This window comes from Neoarius graeffei, chromosome 8, assembly GCF_027579695.1.
Source record: "Neoarius graeffei isolate fNeoGra1 chromosome 8, fNeoGra1.pri, whole genome shotgun sequence".
NCBI classification, from domain to species: domain Eukaryota; kingdom Metazoa; phylum Chordata; class Actinopteri; order Siluriformes; family Ariidae; genus Neoarius; species Neoarius graeffei.
In genome coordinates this window covers 58,872,266-58,887,738 of record NC_083576.1, presented here as the reverse complement: position 1 = coordinate 58,887,738, position 15,473 = coordinate 58,872,266, and the positions used below count along the sequence as shown (strand labels likewise).

The window sequence follows — 15,473 nt, the reverse complement described above, 5'->3', positions numbered from 1 at the left end:
TAGCTTGCGTGCGAAAACCCTATCTTTTAATGAATTCATATAGGTAATCATATGGGGCCGAGTAAAATTAAGGATTAATTTCACGAGTGATTTTGAAGTTTTGAAAATTGCCCTGGCAATTTCAAAACTTTGAAATCATTAGTGAAATTGATCCTTAATTTTACGAGGAACCATACGATTACTAAATTCATACTTCGGAAGCCATTCAAGTTCACAACATTGGTCATTCACATTTTCTGAACCAATCAGGGAGCAAGACTATCTTGCACGTTTGAATCAGTTTCTAAAGCGTCTTTCATCATGACACAAAAAAAAACCTGTGATAGCACCTTGTCTAACTCACAGCATTCATATGCCACTAGAGCGTCATTTATTTGTCTTTCTGCGGCCCATTTCTTAAACATGGAAAGCCAAAAATTTTTTTTACTTTTTTTTGGTATTATCATTTTCGCTTGCAGCTTTCAATTGGTTTATCATTTCTTCGTCAAATATAGTGAACCGCGGCATTGCTGAGTCAGCAGAGTCAGCCATTTTGTTGACAAAATTTGCTAATTTTTGTAACCGTAACCAAGCAACGAACTAGCCAATAGCATTTCAGAAATATGGCCCCGTGTTAAGGAAAAAAGCCCTCCTTGATTGACCAATCAGAATTGAGTAATTTGGCCCTATGTATTATAATAATATTAACAGCACCACAATTATAATACTGGAATAATCCTTACTGTATACCTACTTTTGCAGCCTCCTGTATACAGTGGTGCTTGAAAGTTTGTGAACCCTTTAAAATTTTTTCTATATTTCTGCATAAATATGACCTAAAACATCAGAGTTTCACAGAAGTCCTAAAAGTAGATAAAGAGAACCCAGTTAAACAAATGAGACAAAAATATTATATAGGGTCATTTATTTATTGAGGAAAATGATCCAGTATTACATATCTGTGAGTGGCAAAAGTATGTGAACCTTTGCTTTCAGTATCTGGTGTGACCCCCTTGTGCAGCAATAATTGCAACTAAACATTTCCGGTAACTAGTCCTGCACACCGGCTTGGAGGAATTTTAGCCCATTCCTCCGTACAGTACAGCTTCAACTCTGGGATGTTGGTGGGTTTTCTCACATGAACTGCTTGCTTTAGGTCCTTCCACAACATTTCGATTGGATTAAAAGTCAGGACTTTGACTTGGCCATTCCAAAACATTAACTTTATTCTTCTTTAACCATTCTTTGGTACGGTAGAACGACTTGTGTGCTTAGGGTCGTTGTCTTGCTGCGTGACCCACCTTCTCTTGAGATTCAGTTTATGGACAGATGTCCTGACATTTTCCTTTAGAATTTGCTGGTATAATTCAGAATTCATTGTTCCATCGATGATGGCAAGCCGTCCTGGCCCAGATGCAGCAAAACAGGCCCAAACCATGATACTACCACCACCATGTTTCACAGATGGGATAAGGTTCTTATGCTGGAATGCAGTGTTTTCCTTTCTCCAAGCATAATGCTTCTCATTTAAACCAAAAAGTTCTATTTTTCCAATAGCCTTCTGGCTTGTCCACGTGATCTTTAGCAAACTACAGCTGAGCAGCAATGTTCTTATTAGAGAGCAGTGGCTTTCTCCTTGCAACCCTGCCATGCACACCATTGTTGTTCAGTGTTCTCCTGATGGTGGACTCATGAACATAACATAAGGTCTTGAATTTCCTCCATTTGTACACAACCTGTCTGACTGTGGATTGGTGGAGTCCAAACTCGTTAGAGATGGTTTTGTAACCTTTTCCAGCCTGATGAGCATCAACAACACTTTTTTTCCTGAGGTCCTCAGAAAATCTCCTTTGTTCGTGCCATGATACACTTCCACAAACACGTGTTGTGAAGCTCAGACTTTGATAGATCCCTCATCTCATCTCATCTCATCTCATCTCTCATCTCATTATCTCTAGCCGCTTTATCCTGTTCTACAGGGTCGCAGGCAAGCTGGAGCCTATCCCAGCTGACTACGGGCGAAAGGCGGGGTACACCCTGGACAAGTCGCCAGGTCATCACAGGGCTGACACATAGACACAGACAACCATTCACACTCATATTCACACCTACAGTCAATTTAGAGTCACCAGTTAACCTAACCTGCATGTCTTTGGACTGTGGGGGAAACCGGAGCACCCAGAGGAAACCCACGCGGACATGGGGAGAACATGCAAACTCCACACAGAAAGGCCCTCGCCGGCCACGGGGCTCGAACCCAGACCTTCTTGCTGTGAGGTGACAGCGCTAACCACTACACCACCGTGCCGCCCCTGATAGATCCCTGTTCTTTAAATAAAACAGGGTGCCCACTCACACCTGATTGTCGTCCCATTGATTGAAAACACCTGACTCTAATTTCACCTTCAAATTAACTGCTAATCCTAGAGGTTCACATACTTTTGCCACTCACAGACATGTAATATCGGATCATTTTCGGTCCTATTTATGCAGAAATGTAGAAAATTCTAAAGGCTTCACAAACTTTCAAGCACCACTGTGACCATATTTTAAGGTAAAGTGCAGCTATAGTAGGTACCACAAGACAGGCAAAATACATTTCGCTATGGCATACAGAAAAGGTTTTATTATGCAGTTTACTTGAAAGTAGGTTATATGGGTTGTTATGAGGAGAAACACTCAAGTTTTGTGACATGAATGGGACACAAATTTCACCCCAGTCATGCTCATGTGTGTACAGACAGATCCATTTACTTGCTATTTAAACCACTATATTATCGGCAGCCGAGAACTGACAGCGAACCCTGAGCCCTTTAAGTTAAAAAAACAAACAAGGACGCATTTTCAGGTAACTTTTGGGCGCCATGTTTGCTCTGAGCCCACGTTAATTCCTCAGCAAGTCTGACACGCCATCATAACAACGCCGTGCTCCTGCACGTGCTGCTCGCTGTGTCATTAAAGCCAGATTAGAGCTTCATGCCGAGGAGCGAGCGGTGCTCTTACAGTGCGCGCGCGACCGCCGAACATGCCCACTCCCGTTACCCGGAAGTAAGCAGAATTCCCAAAGATGGCGGAGCAAGGTCCAATGGCGATAGCTATGCGGCTAAGAAATCAACTACAGAACGTTTATAAACTTGATCCTTTAAGGAACGAGGTGAGTAAAGAGAGCTGATCGAGACCCGGTATCGGTGCTCGTGCAGGGAATTGAACGAGTGCTCGTGATCCGGTATAAATAGAGCTCGTGCAGCCGCGCGCTCGTCCGGACTGCGGGGAAGCGACGCGGACTGCGAGAGCATGCAGCGGCTTTGCGCAGGCGTGAGTGGGGATGAATCGAGTGTGCTGTTGTTCAGCACGGCGAGGCTTTTTTTTTTTTGGCTTTGTTTCCTATGAGGTCCGGGTTATTGTTTCACCCGTTTTGGGTTTGTAAACAGAAACGAAGCCGGAAGATTTTATCCACATGACGTTTACGGTTCAGTCCGAGAGCGCGTGCATCCTCGCGACAGGCACAGATTGTTCTGTTAGCTGGTTAGCACGACTGAACAAGTGCATCCATGGGCGTCAAAGCCGCCTCTTCTTCTTCTGTCATGATTGTGGGACTATATTCAAACCAAGCACATGTATGATTAAATAAATAACTCCGGAGCTCTTATTCTGGCCTCGTTCATGCTCACCCAAGCCGCTTTCTTTACTCCGCGCGGTGTTCGTTCGTGTGGGCAACCTTTACCGCCTCCTTTACTTTATAACCCGTGCTGGGTGAAACCCTGCTACAGAATCACACTTTCATGCTGAAATCGTGCCTCGGTGTTTAGTCAGACTCCCCCCTTTCTTTTCTGCAGTCCTGAGATGGCCCGTGCTCCACGTGGAAACTTGTTTTCTTTGGTTCTCTTCATGTGGGCGTCATTGATGTAAGGGTTGTTTTACAATCAGGGTACAAAGTTTGTGTCACAGGGGTCCAAAATCCAAATTGATTCAAACTTGTACCAGTTTTTAAGTGAAGGACAAGTTAAAGTGCCATTCCACCGTTGGATGTATTCTTTGGCATAAAATACAATATATTTTCAAGGGGCGGCACGGTGGTGTAGTGGTTAGCGCTGTCGCCTCACAGCAAGAAGGTCCTGGGTTCGAGCCCCGGGGCCGGTGAGGGCCCTTCTGTGTGGAGTTTGCATGTTCTCCCCGTGTCCTCGTGGGTTTCCTCCGGGTGCTCCGGTTTCCCCCACAGTCCAAAGACATGCAGGTTAGGTTAACTGGTGACTCTAAATTGAGCGTAGGTGCGAATGTGAGTGTGAATGGTTGTCTGTGTCTATGTGTCAGCCCTGTGATGACCTGGCGGCTTGTCCAGGGTGTACCCTGCCTTTCGCCCGTAGTCAGCTGGGATAGGCTCCAGCTTGCCTGCGACCCTGTAGAAGGATAAAGCGGCTAGAGATGAGATGAGATGACTAGACAGAGAAATCTTTTAGCTTCAAAATGATATATCAAGGGGCGGCACGGTGGTGTAGTGGTTAGCGCTGTCGCCTCACAGCAAGAAGGTCCTGGGTTCGAGCCCCGGGGCCGGCGAGAGCCTTTCTGTGTGGAGTTTGCATGTTCTCCCCGTGTCCGCGTGGGTTTCCTCCGGGTGCTCCGGTTTCCCCCACAGTCCAAAGACATGCAGGTTAGGTTAACTGGTGACTCTAAATTGACCGTAGATGTGAGTGTGAATGGTTGTCTGTGTCTATGTGTCAGCCCTGTGATGACCTGGCGACTTGTCCAGGGTGTACCCTGCCTTTCACCCGTAGTCAGCTGGGATAGGCTCCAGCTCGCCTGCGACCCTGTAGAAGGATAAAGCGGCTAGAGATAATGAGCTGAGATGAGATGATATATCAAACATAATTTTTTGACAACGACAAGTATATTAATTTTGCGACCAAAGTCACCTACTCTTTTAATTTCCGTGCGGTAGTGAAACGTGATGTCATCAGCAGGTTCCCCTTCTTGTGTCACGTGGCACAGATTATCAGCAATGGCGGATAGAACGCGATTTCCACTTGTCGATTGCTGTGCCGATATTCACCATCGATCATCTCCTTTGGGCATCACTTGCTATTTTCCTTCGCTTCTTTTCCGAAGCTGACAATCACGTTCTATCCGCCATTGCTGATAATCTGTGCCACGTCACACGTGACGTGGTACACAAGAAGGGGAACCTGCCGATGACATCACGTTTCACTACCGCGCGGAAATTAAAAGGGTAGGTGACTTTGGTCGCAAAATTAATATACTTGTCGTTGTCAAAAAATTATGTTTGGTATATCATTTTGAAGCTAAAAGATTTCTCTGTCTAGTCATGTTGTCATAAAATATATTGTATTTTATGCCAAAAAAATACATCCAGTGGTGGAATGGCACTTTAAAGAACAGATTTCAGGTAGTTTTTTGACGTGTGTATGGTAGTTTTGTGTAATCTATGGAATCAATTTTGTGCCAAAATGTTCATACAATACTTTTGAAATATCAAACAAAAACGACAAATCAAAATACAAAAAAAAGTCAATTTTTTTTTGACTGGCAAACAAATTATTCGTGTAATCGTGCAAAATATCAGTCTATTACTCTTCAGAAACCTTTTATTTTTGTTCCGCGTCTTTCTCAGTTTTGTTTGACGTAATTTTATTTTGGTTGCGATTCCAGCTTTCTCGTTTGCGCTCCCTGACTTTTTGCTCGCAGTTTTGGCACAAACTTCACGTGTGGGTGGGCTGTCCAGTAGTACACATTATGCAGGTGTTTTGTGGCAAGTCAAAAAGACTTAGCTCCACCACCCAATATCAGGGGCGCTTTATCAACACCCGTGGCCCAGGGGCTACTGGGTTTTTTGAGGCCCCTCATAGGCTACCTGTCAACCCTACCCTTACCGTTGGCCAGGAAAACACTCTTATTTTATTTGCAATATGTGTCAAGCATTTACAGTGTAAGCGCGTAATTAGCCTAGAAGCCTACTATAGGTTACGTTTGGCTCAGCGTAGCTGCGCAAGGCCCACGCTCACATCGCTCAACACATCCGACCACAGAGGGAGAGAAGAACGCGCGCATTATCATTACAGAGCCGGTTCTGATTATTACCACGGACAGGACAGTGATACTGCGTAACTTTCATGCAGGGGCATGGCCAGAGATAACCACACAAGCGCGCATGCGCTATAATGTAGACCTATGTGTTGTAAACATAAAACACACACACCTACAGACAAGTCCTTTTAAAAAATAAAATGCATAAAAATAGCTCGGCGGCATGAAAACAAACATTCACTGCAAGTCAAGGTACTTGGCTCGGCGGCCACATGAAACGTAAACGCCATGGACAGCGGCCAAACTCATAACTCTACAGACCGAAATACACGAAACCAAGTCCTACTAGGGTTTATTTTACCGATCTATGTTCAAGCATCATGCAAGTCTTCCTTCTCCTTGAATAAGACCATGCATTCAACTGCCTTTTTGACATGACTGCATCGAAATACCACTTGCAACAATATTTCACGCACTCCATCAAGAAAAAGTTAAACATGATGAACACGGGCATACTGTTTTGAGCATACGATTTTTTAAAAAGAAACTAGCTACATCAAAGTCCTTCAATAAACCCATCCTTTAGCGCAAATGAGCTTAACCTAGTTCAAAGCATGACGCTAGCAGTAGCTGCATAAGGCAAAATCATGTGGGCCTTTCGTCAACAACAAGCCACGGCGGGCAAACATTAATAATCAAGTGTCCTTACCTTAAAACGTTGTCTTGACCACAGAACTTCTCAAGTATTTCACTTAAATCTACATGGGTTAACAACACACCCAACACAGCTAGTGAGAAATGTGGATCTGCGCTAGCTTTGTATTGCTATTCCCCTCAGTATGCTTACTCTGTCTGCTGCCCGAACTGTGAACATTATAGGCTACAATCTTTTCATCAATTTCTTCAGTAGATGCTGTTTTAGACATTTTATTATCCCCATCGAAATATGCTATTACACATATATATATATATATATATATAAACAAACAGGAGGATTATAACTCAAATCACACGACACGTATTCAAATCACAACTGACTTATTTTACTGTTGGACAGATCTCGCGGGAGTAGAGAGATGACGTCCCCAGGCTACAGTATGCAGTCTGAACAGATTGGTGATCCTTACCTTAAAAAAGTCTGTGACTTTGGGCAACAATTCTATCATTACCTGCATCTCTCTCTCTTTTTTTTTTTTTTTTTTCCTTTTATGCGCCCGGCTAACATGTGAACGCTTCATCTTTCAAAGCCTCTATATTTGTGTCTCAGTAGTCTGTAGTCTTTGGCGTGCTTTCGTGCGTGACGTTACATTTTGTTACATTTTATTCTGGTACAGTTGTGGGTGTTCGTTTCACGAACCACATCCGCCATGTCTCTTACAGCAGGCTACTGTGCGCTCATTTATTTCTAACCTTATTTCTATCTGTACATTAATGTAGGCCCACGATTCCGACAGTTTATTATTTTATTAATATTACAAGGCCCCTTTACGAGGCCCCTGATTGGCTTGAGCCCCCCGAAGCCCCCCCCTTAAAGCGCCGGTGCCCAATATAATAGCTGTCTTGCTAACGTTAAACACGCCTGCATAATGTGTACTACTGCAACACGTACAACACATTTGTCCCGCACTTACACTTTGTTGAATTAATTCAATATCATAGTCGCCACTGAAGACCACTCGATCCTTGTTTACTGTCAATGGATCGGTCACTCGTCAAACAGTCCACCAAAATCTGAGTAGGGAATGGCTGAGCGTAGCTGTCAGTTAAACACAAGTTACCCAATGGGAATGCATTCCTGGACAGCCCACCCACACGTGAAGTTTGTGCCAAAACTGCAAGCAAAAAGTCAGGGAGCGCAAACGAGAAAGCTGGAATCGCAACCAAAATAAATTACGTCAAACAAAACTGAGAAAGACGCGGAACAAAAATAAAAGGTTTCTGAAGAGTAATAGACTGATATTTTGCACGATTACACAAATAATTTGTTTGCCAGTCTAAAAAAATTTACTTTTTTTGTATTTTGATTTGTCGTTTTTGTTTGATATTTCAAAAGTATTGTATGAACATTTTGGCACAAAATTGATTCCATGGTAATCTGCTATAAGATGGGAGAAACAAATGAAGTGATTCTCGGAGAGGACGTTTTTTTTTTTTTTTGACAATTCAGAATCCACTACTTCCATAGTGCTTTTAAATATAAGGCTGTAAGCTTTGTGTTAGTTGTCTCTAATATTTATGTCCTGAGATCTTGACTACATTTTAGGATGAAAATAATCATTTTAGATATGTTATTTTATATTGAAAAATTAGCTGTCTCGGAGAGGACATTTTTTTGACACAGTTACATACTAATTTGATCAGAATAGTCTGAAAACTTACTGGCATTCAACATTAAAACTTAACTATGTTTCCAATGATATGGAACCAAATATTTGTTTTATGGTATAAAGAATGATGTAAGTGCATCCCTTTTGGAGCTACCTGTGGTCAAAAAAGCACTTTTTCTAAATGACACGAGTAATTTTGCTAAATATGACACACATTGCCATACAGTCACCAAAAATAACGTTATCACCAGATTTTTTTTTGCATGGTAAATAGAGCTATCACAGGGCTACAATAAACAACCAAGTTTATTTAGTCAAGCCTTTTGATATTGAAGATAAGTGTTAAATGTGATTTTTAGCTTGCGTACCCTGATTGTAAAACAACCTGTATGCTCAAAAAGTCGTTAGAAGTCACCAGGTGACGCAAGTGACTCATTTGCATATTAGTTTGACCGTTATTTTAATCAAAACGTGTTGAATTAAGAAAGATGGTTTTCAGAAAACGTTTGAAATAGAATGGAAATCAAGTAGGGGGTAATGGGTGGCACGGTCGCCTCACAGCAAGAAGGTTCTGGGTTCGAGCTCAGCGGCTGGCGAGGGCCTTTCTGTGTGGGTTTCCTCCAGGTGCTCTGGTTTCCCACACAGTCCCATGGGTGCATGTGCCGGACGCTCCGTTTTTTTTCGGTTCTGAAAAAGTCATTTTTCCAAATCATGTAAATCTGTTGAGATTTTCGGAGTCAGGGGTGGCCCTCTTACTGTCTCACTCTCAGCGTATTACCGGGTTACCGCGGTACAGTCTCTGCACGAGACAAATCTTTTCATCTCGTCTTCGCCACAAACCTCATTCACCGACAAGCGGTCCTGACTAGCCCGTTGTTTCACGGTGTTATACATGTGTGATCATGTTTCATGCACGTAGCACGTTGTTCGACCAAATCAACACAGCTATTCCAGTGTATATATTGTAAAAAAAGGTATCACAGCAAAAGCATATTAAAAATGGTTGTTTCAACATTTAAATTAGTAGTTGCTAGAGGTTTTGAAATATCAAGCCTTGTACTTGAAATATTATTTCAGACGAACTGATCAAATGTATTAAACATTTGATGTGAATATGCAAATCATTTAACTATTAATATTATAAATGTTTGCATGAGAGACAACCATTTTAACTTGTAATTTAATTTTTTTTTCGAGCCCTAAGGGGGGGCTCACCCCTCTTTGTAACCCCCCCTGCATGGCTGCGTCATGCACGTCTGACCTTGTCAGACTTTTCAGGTTTTTGAAAATGTTATGCATGCAGTCCAAAGACACATGGTCAGGTTAATATGGGACGGCCTTGAGCGAGGCACCTAACTCCCAACTGCTCCCCGGGCGCTGTTGGTATGTCTGCTCGCTGCTCATTGCTCACGTGTGTGTGTTCACTGCTGCAGATGGGTTAAATGCAGAGAGGAAATTTCACAAGTGTGTGATGAATAAAGTTGTTCTTTCTTTCTTTCTTTCTTTCTTTCTTTCTTTCTTTCTTTCTTTCTTTCTTTCTTTCTTTCTTTCTTTCTTTCTTTCTTTCTTTCTTTCTTTCTTTCTTTCTTTCTTTCTTTCTTTCTTTCTTAATGTAGGACTTGCTGGGAATTAATTAATTTTATTTATTTATTACTAAATAAATCAGTTTGACCAAATATTGATTTTTAAAATGATTTTATTGCTTACACTTCAAAACAAATAAACCCACACCTGTCTGTTAAGCCCAGCGCACACCTTCCCGATTTCATCGAGGCTTCGTGTGTCAGGCGATCGGTTACGAGTATACAGGCCCGATTTGATCGGTTCAAAATTCCCCACACACATTTGCGAGACATCATACACGTTCAGCCCGAATACATGGTCACGTGTTCAAGATATCACGTGCAGGGACATAGCTGGGGGGGGGGGGTGCCCGTGACCCCCCCCCGTCAGACCATACATTTTTTCAATAGCCGCATAAGAATATTAGAAAAGCACCCACTGTAATTTTTCTACCTTTTTTTTTTTACTAGATTGTCACCTCAGTCTCATTAGGGTTTCTATAACCTTGTATGGACTTCCTGTGGTTTGGGCACTAAAACCCAGTTTGTCAGAGTGTGTGCAGGAGAGGCAGATGCAAGTGCAGATATGTTAAATAATACACGGTGCGATATGAGCATAAAGTGCGTGAAATGCACACAACAGGCAAACAGTCCGAAACAGCAGGCAAAGTCATAATCGAGGAAACAGGCAGGAGGTCAATCGAGGCACGGACAGAATATCAGAGGCAAAACTATACAAGATCAAGGGACGAGAAACAGGAGTCGAAAAACCAGGAGGTCAACAAGGACAGGAAACAAGGCTCTGTAAGGCATACTAGACGCGGCATAATGCTTCGCGTTATCCTTGCATGGGCGCAGTCCTTAAATAGCCCAAACATAGTTCATTGATTAAAGACAGGTGTTCTTTGTTAACGGCACGCGTGCCGGAGCTCGTTAGGCGCGCGCAGGAGGTGTGCCTTCAGGTGCACGAGCCAAGGCACGCAAGACTGGCACAGTTCTGCGCAAGCGCAACACAATCGCACTAGAAAGCATGGTCAAGCTGCCAGTGTAGCTGCAGTCTTTTTAGTTGCAAATTACGAGTATTTCCTCTTGTGTTAATAATTCGCCATGTCAAAACAAGCGAAACTTTCCTCCTTCTTTTGACGTGAAATGAGGTAAGCAATATTTTTCCATCAAAGTTGCATTTTGTGGCTTTGAAGCTAAGTTTTAGTGCCGTTTCTAGAACACAACATCAAGAAAATGTGGAAGAAACAGCAATAATGGAAGAGCCGGTTTCTAAGCTTCCTAAAACTAGCAATGGGAATTTTTTTTTGTTACATAATGTACTCAGGCTGCCAGTCAGTGTGTGACACCCCCCCCCCCCCCCCCCCCCCTTGAAAAATCCTAGCTATGCCCCTGACGTGATATATATCTCCTTTCATCTCATTATCTCTAGCCGCTTTATCCTGTTCTACAGGGTTGCAGGCAAGCTGGAGCCTATGCAAGCTGGAGCCTGGATGTGTATATACAGTATATGTATATATATTTCTTATAGAACTATTTTAGTCATGGCACCAAAATGCATTTACATAATTTCTATCACAAACCTAAAAGCAGTGGTAGTGAAGAGTCAGGAAATGGACAGCCAGTGATTGATAAAATACGGATAGGTCACTGACTATGGATTACAGAAATATAATAAAGGTTACCAATTTTAATACGGATGCTCGTCATTTTCGACTTGTTCACGGATGTTTGAATATGTTACAGATTTCATATGGATGATCTATCACGGGTGGTTAATTTTACAGCCATTGCTATAAGTCTACGGAGCAATGACATGGATGTCACAAAGATCGTCTCCTATCTGCCAATGGTAGCTACACGATGGAGGTAGAAGCGCCACAGAGTCAGTACTAACTAATCAGCAGACGAGTCTTTCGATTAGAGATGTAAAACATCTAATAATATACAGAGAACACAACTCAGAAATGCCATTTTTGCCAAAAGGGGGTGAAGTTTATGTATTTCACCCAAAGACTGATGTAGAAAAGAAGTTTACATCCTGTTGTCGCCAAACTTTAAGAACATCAAAGTCTTCCATGACATCACTGACGAATCTATATCTAAACTGAAGGCACACGGAAAATGCATAAAGCAAACAAAAATATCCGTAAGACTGAAGCCTTCTGTTATTAAAAAGATGGAGGAGACGGTAAAAAGCAACACGGACTGAAGTGCCTATAAATTATACAAGGAGTCCGTATCCACAGAAACGAAGGCGGAAATCACGGACATGCTACGGACTGTCTGTCAAATCCATTACCTCAAAGAGAAAAACAAAACAGAAGAAAAGCCGACTAAAGATGCCCTAATAAATTTGCGAGCAGTTGCATATTTGTTCATTTCATTGCAACTTTTCCAGATCTTATTTTAGGCTTGGAAAACATGTTGAACGAATTAAACCAGTCTTCAACTTCTTAAAACAAATTAAGAATTAAATGTCTGGGCTGCGGGCGGCACGGTGGTGTAGTGGTTAGCGCTGTCGCCTCACAGCAAGAAGGTCCTGGGTTCGAGCCCCGTGGCCGGCGAGGGCCTTTCTGTGCGGAGTTTGCATGTTCTCCCCGTGTCCGTGTGGGTTTCCTCCGGGTGCTCCGGTTTCCCCCACAGTCCAAAGACATGCAGGTTAGGTTAACTGGTGACTCTAAATTGACCGTAGGTGTGAATGTGAGTGTGAATGGTTGTCTGTGTCTATGTGTCAGCCCTGTGATGACCTGGCGACTTGTCCAGGGTGTACCCCGCCTTTCGCCCGTAGTCAGCTGGGATAGGCTCCAGCTTGCCTGCGACCCTGTAGAAGGATAAAGCGGCTAGAGATAATGAGATGAGATGAGATGTCTGGGCTGCCGAAGTTCATAATTTAAAATATCTTGCCTGCATTTATGTTTATTTTTTTAAAAGATATTTTTTGGGCTTTTTTCCACCTTTATTGGATAGGACAGTGTAGAGACAGGAAATGAGCAGGAGAGAGAGACAGGGAGGGATCGGGAAATGACCTTGGGTCGGAATTGAACCCAGGTCCCCGGATTTATGGTATGGCGCCTTAGCCACCTGAGCTATGATGCCCCATGTTTACTTTATTAATTTACTCTTGATATTTCATCGCATATCCATGAATAAAAGATCCGTACTTTTATTATATTTTTTTATTTTCTGTCAATCCGTATTTTATAAACGGTGCAGACAGCTTCGTGTCCCTAAGCAACACACAGACTGACATCTCATAGTAAGTGTAGTAACAGTTTCAATGTAATGGACAAGTGAGCTGAATCAAAACAGTGAAACATCCCAGTGCTGTTATACTAAAAATAAGCATACTTGGACGTCCAGTCAAATTAGCGGAAAGAACAGTTGTATCCATTCCCTTTAAATGCTTCTAAATATAGCCAAGAAGAGAGGTTAAAAGGAAGAGCAGAGAAGTGTGTGCTGGACAAGCAGTGGTATCAGTGATGGGTCACTGTGAACCGTGATGACCTGGGCTGGGTTTCCCAAAAGCCTTTTAACGTTAAGAGCATCTTAACTCGGAGAGAGAGTGTTCGTTGTGATGTTGACTGTACCATTTAACGACGATCTTTGTGCTACGATGCTTTTGGGAAACCCACCCCTGAGCAGTTCTGGAAACAATAACTCATGTAAGCGCAACTCGGTCAGGCTTGACAGACTGGTGGTGAGTCACCCGAGCCTGCTGTCTTGACTCGAATAACCAACAGCTGTGATGCGAGCTGTAGAGCCATATCGAGTGTAGAACAGGAGCTAATGTCTGCTCAGAAAAATCACGAGGTTTTCTATTTGCTCGGCTCTTTTTTTTTTTTTTTTTTTTTTAAAGACATCAAGTCATTAACGGGTCTAAAACTCTAGAGACAAAAAATGCAAAATTGGCAACACCGTTTGTACTTTTGTCGTTTGCGTTCAAACATCATGTTCATTTGTGAGCTCAGTTTCCTTCCTATCTCATTTGATTTAACAGGAAGAAGTGAAGATAAAAATCAAGGATCTGAATGAACACATTGTGTGCTACCTGTGTGCAGGATATTTCATTGATGCCACGACTATTACCGAGTGTCTTCACACCTGTAAGTTCTGTGCACCCCTGAGGGGACAACACTCGAACCTCTAAACTTTAAACATGCTTTAAAAAAAAAAAATCTAGAAATACTAGAAAAAGTAATGGTTTTGAACACGTTCTACCAGTGTCTTGGAACCTTGCTTGAGGGCATGTTGCAGTCAGAGTCTTCTGGATATAAACTTATTCCTACAGGAGGGCATGCTGATATTCCTGGCTGATATTGAAGTTATCTTATCTTATGTTACAGGTTCCCAACCCTGCTTCCCTTACTCTAACACACACACCCATTTCAACTTAGGAACGGCTGTTAATTAGCTGAGGTAGGTTTCCTGATAACATTGCCCTTTAGGGCTAAAGAGCGAATTGAGAGACTCTCTTAAAGTGCATATCACGGGTAAATTCAGGAGCGAGATCAATGTAATTCTCCTATTTTATATTAAACTTTAGTCAAATATCTGTCACATTTTGCATTTTGTGCAATTTTTTTACCTTGCGCAATACCAGAAAAATTCAGTTGAAATCAAGCCATTTGAGGCGAATTGGTCCGCCTCTGAAAAAACTTGGCATTTGGATTTCCCGGGAAACATTGATTTTCATGACGTCACGTGCGGGACGCCTCCCTCTGAATCCTACGTCAGCGCTGGTTTGTTTATGAGAAAACGACCTGGTGGTTTTCTGCAAATTTCTTCAACGTTATCGCGTAACTATTAAAATGGTTAACAGATGTATCGTAGGAGGGTGTAGCAACACCAATCTTGATGAGATTAGTACTTATCGTTTTCTAAAAGACCGGACAATGAGAGAGAAATGGGAGCGCTTGGTCTACACAGGCTGTGCACTGAAACCGTGCAAAGCTAACGCAGCCTGCTGGCGCTTCCGCAGGTAACGTCACGAATCTGGCTCCAGACTCCCTTGGGGTTTTTCCAGACGCATTTTGTTATTTTATTTTTTTCTGCTGTAGACAGATGGCCTTGTGCAAAATTACCCTTCTGGATGAGTGTGTAAAGGGACATACTTTCATATATAAAAAAAAAAAAAAACGAAATTGGTCCAGAATATGCACTTTAAGCAACGGATGTTGTCTCTGTACGTGGTTTTCCCAAACTCACTCGTAAGGAGGAGTCTTAAGGACAACTTTACGAAGAGCTTCTTTGTAATGCGTGTCCCTGACATAGGTATTAGTAGTCGCTAAATCCAGTCGGTGAGGTCACATGGCGGTCATTTTTTATTTATTTTTTTAAAAACAAAAAAGCAATGAAAGTGTTTTTAAAATATGTTAATATATTGTATCATTAAGCATTATTTATTTATATTATATATTAATGTGGTAATTAATAATTGAAACCATTTTACATTTTGGGCAATTTTTTTTTTAAATTCCTATGTGTTTTTTAATTAAATGAACAAATGTTCACACAAAAGAATGAGCAAATAAGCTAAATAGTTAAGTAAACATGTTCCCTG

General features: G+C 42.1%; 1 protein-coding gene across 4 annotated transcripts in view; it reads left to right on the top strand.

Moving 5' to 3' along the window:
- The first annotated feature begins 3,019 nt into the window (after positions 1-3,019).
- pcgf1 (polycomb group ring finger 1) overlaps positions 3,020-15,473 on the top strand; it is a 61,880-nt gene continuing 49,426 nt past the window's right edge. For 2 of the 4 annotated variants that reach the window (XM_060927912.1, XM_060927911.1), the window contains exons 1-2: positions 3,049-3,133; positions 13,911-14,016. In XM_060927912.1, the coding sequence (XP_060783895.1) occupies positions 3,065-3,133; positions 13,911-14,016 (175 nt within the window). In that variant the 5' untranslated portion in view covers positions 3,049-3,064. Of the gene's footprint in view, positions 3,134-13,910; positions 14,017-15,473 lie in introns of all 4 variants that reach the window. The other 2 variants (XM_060927914.1, XM_060927913.1) reach the window with 2 other exon arrangements.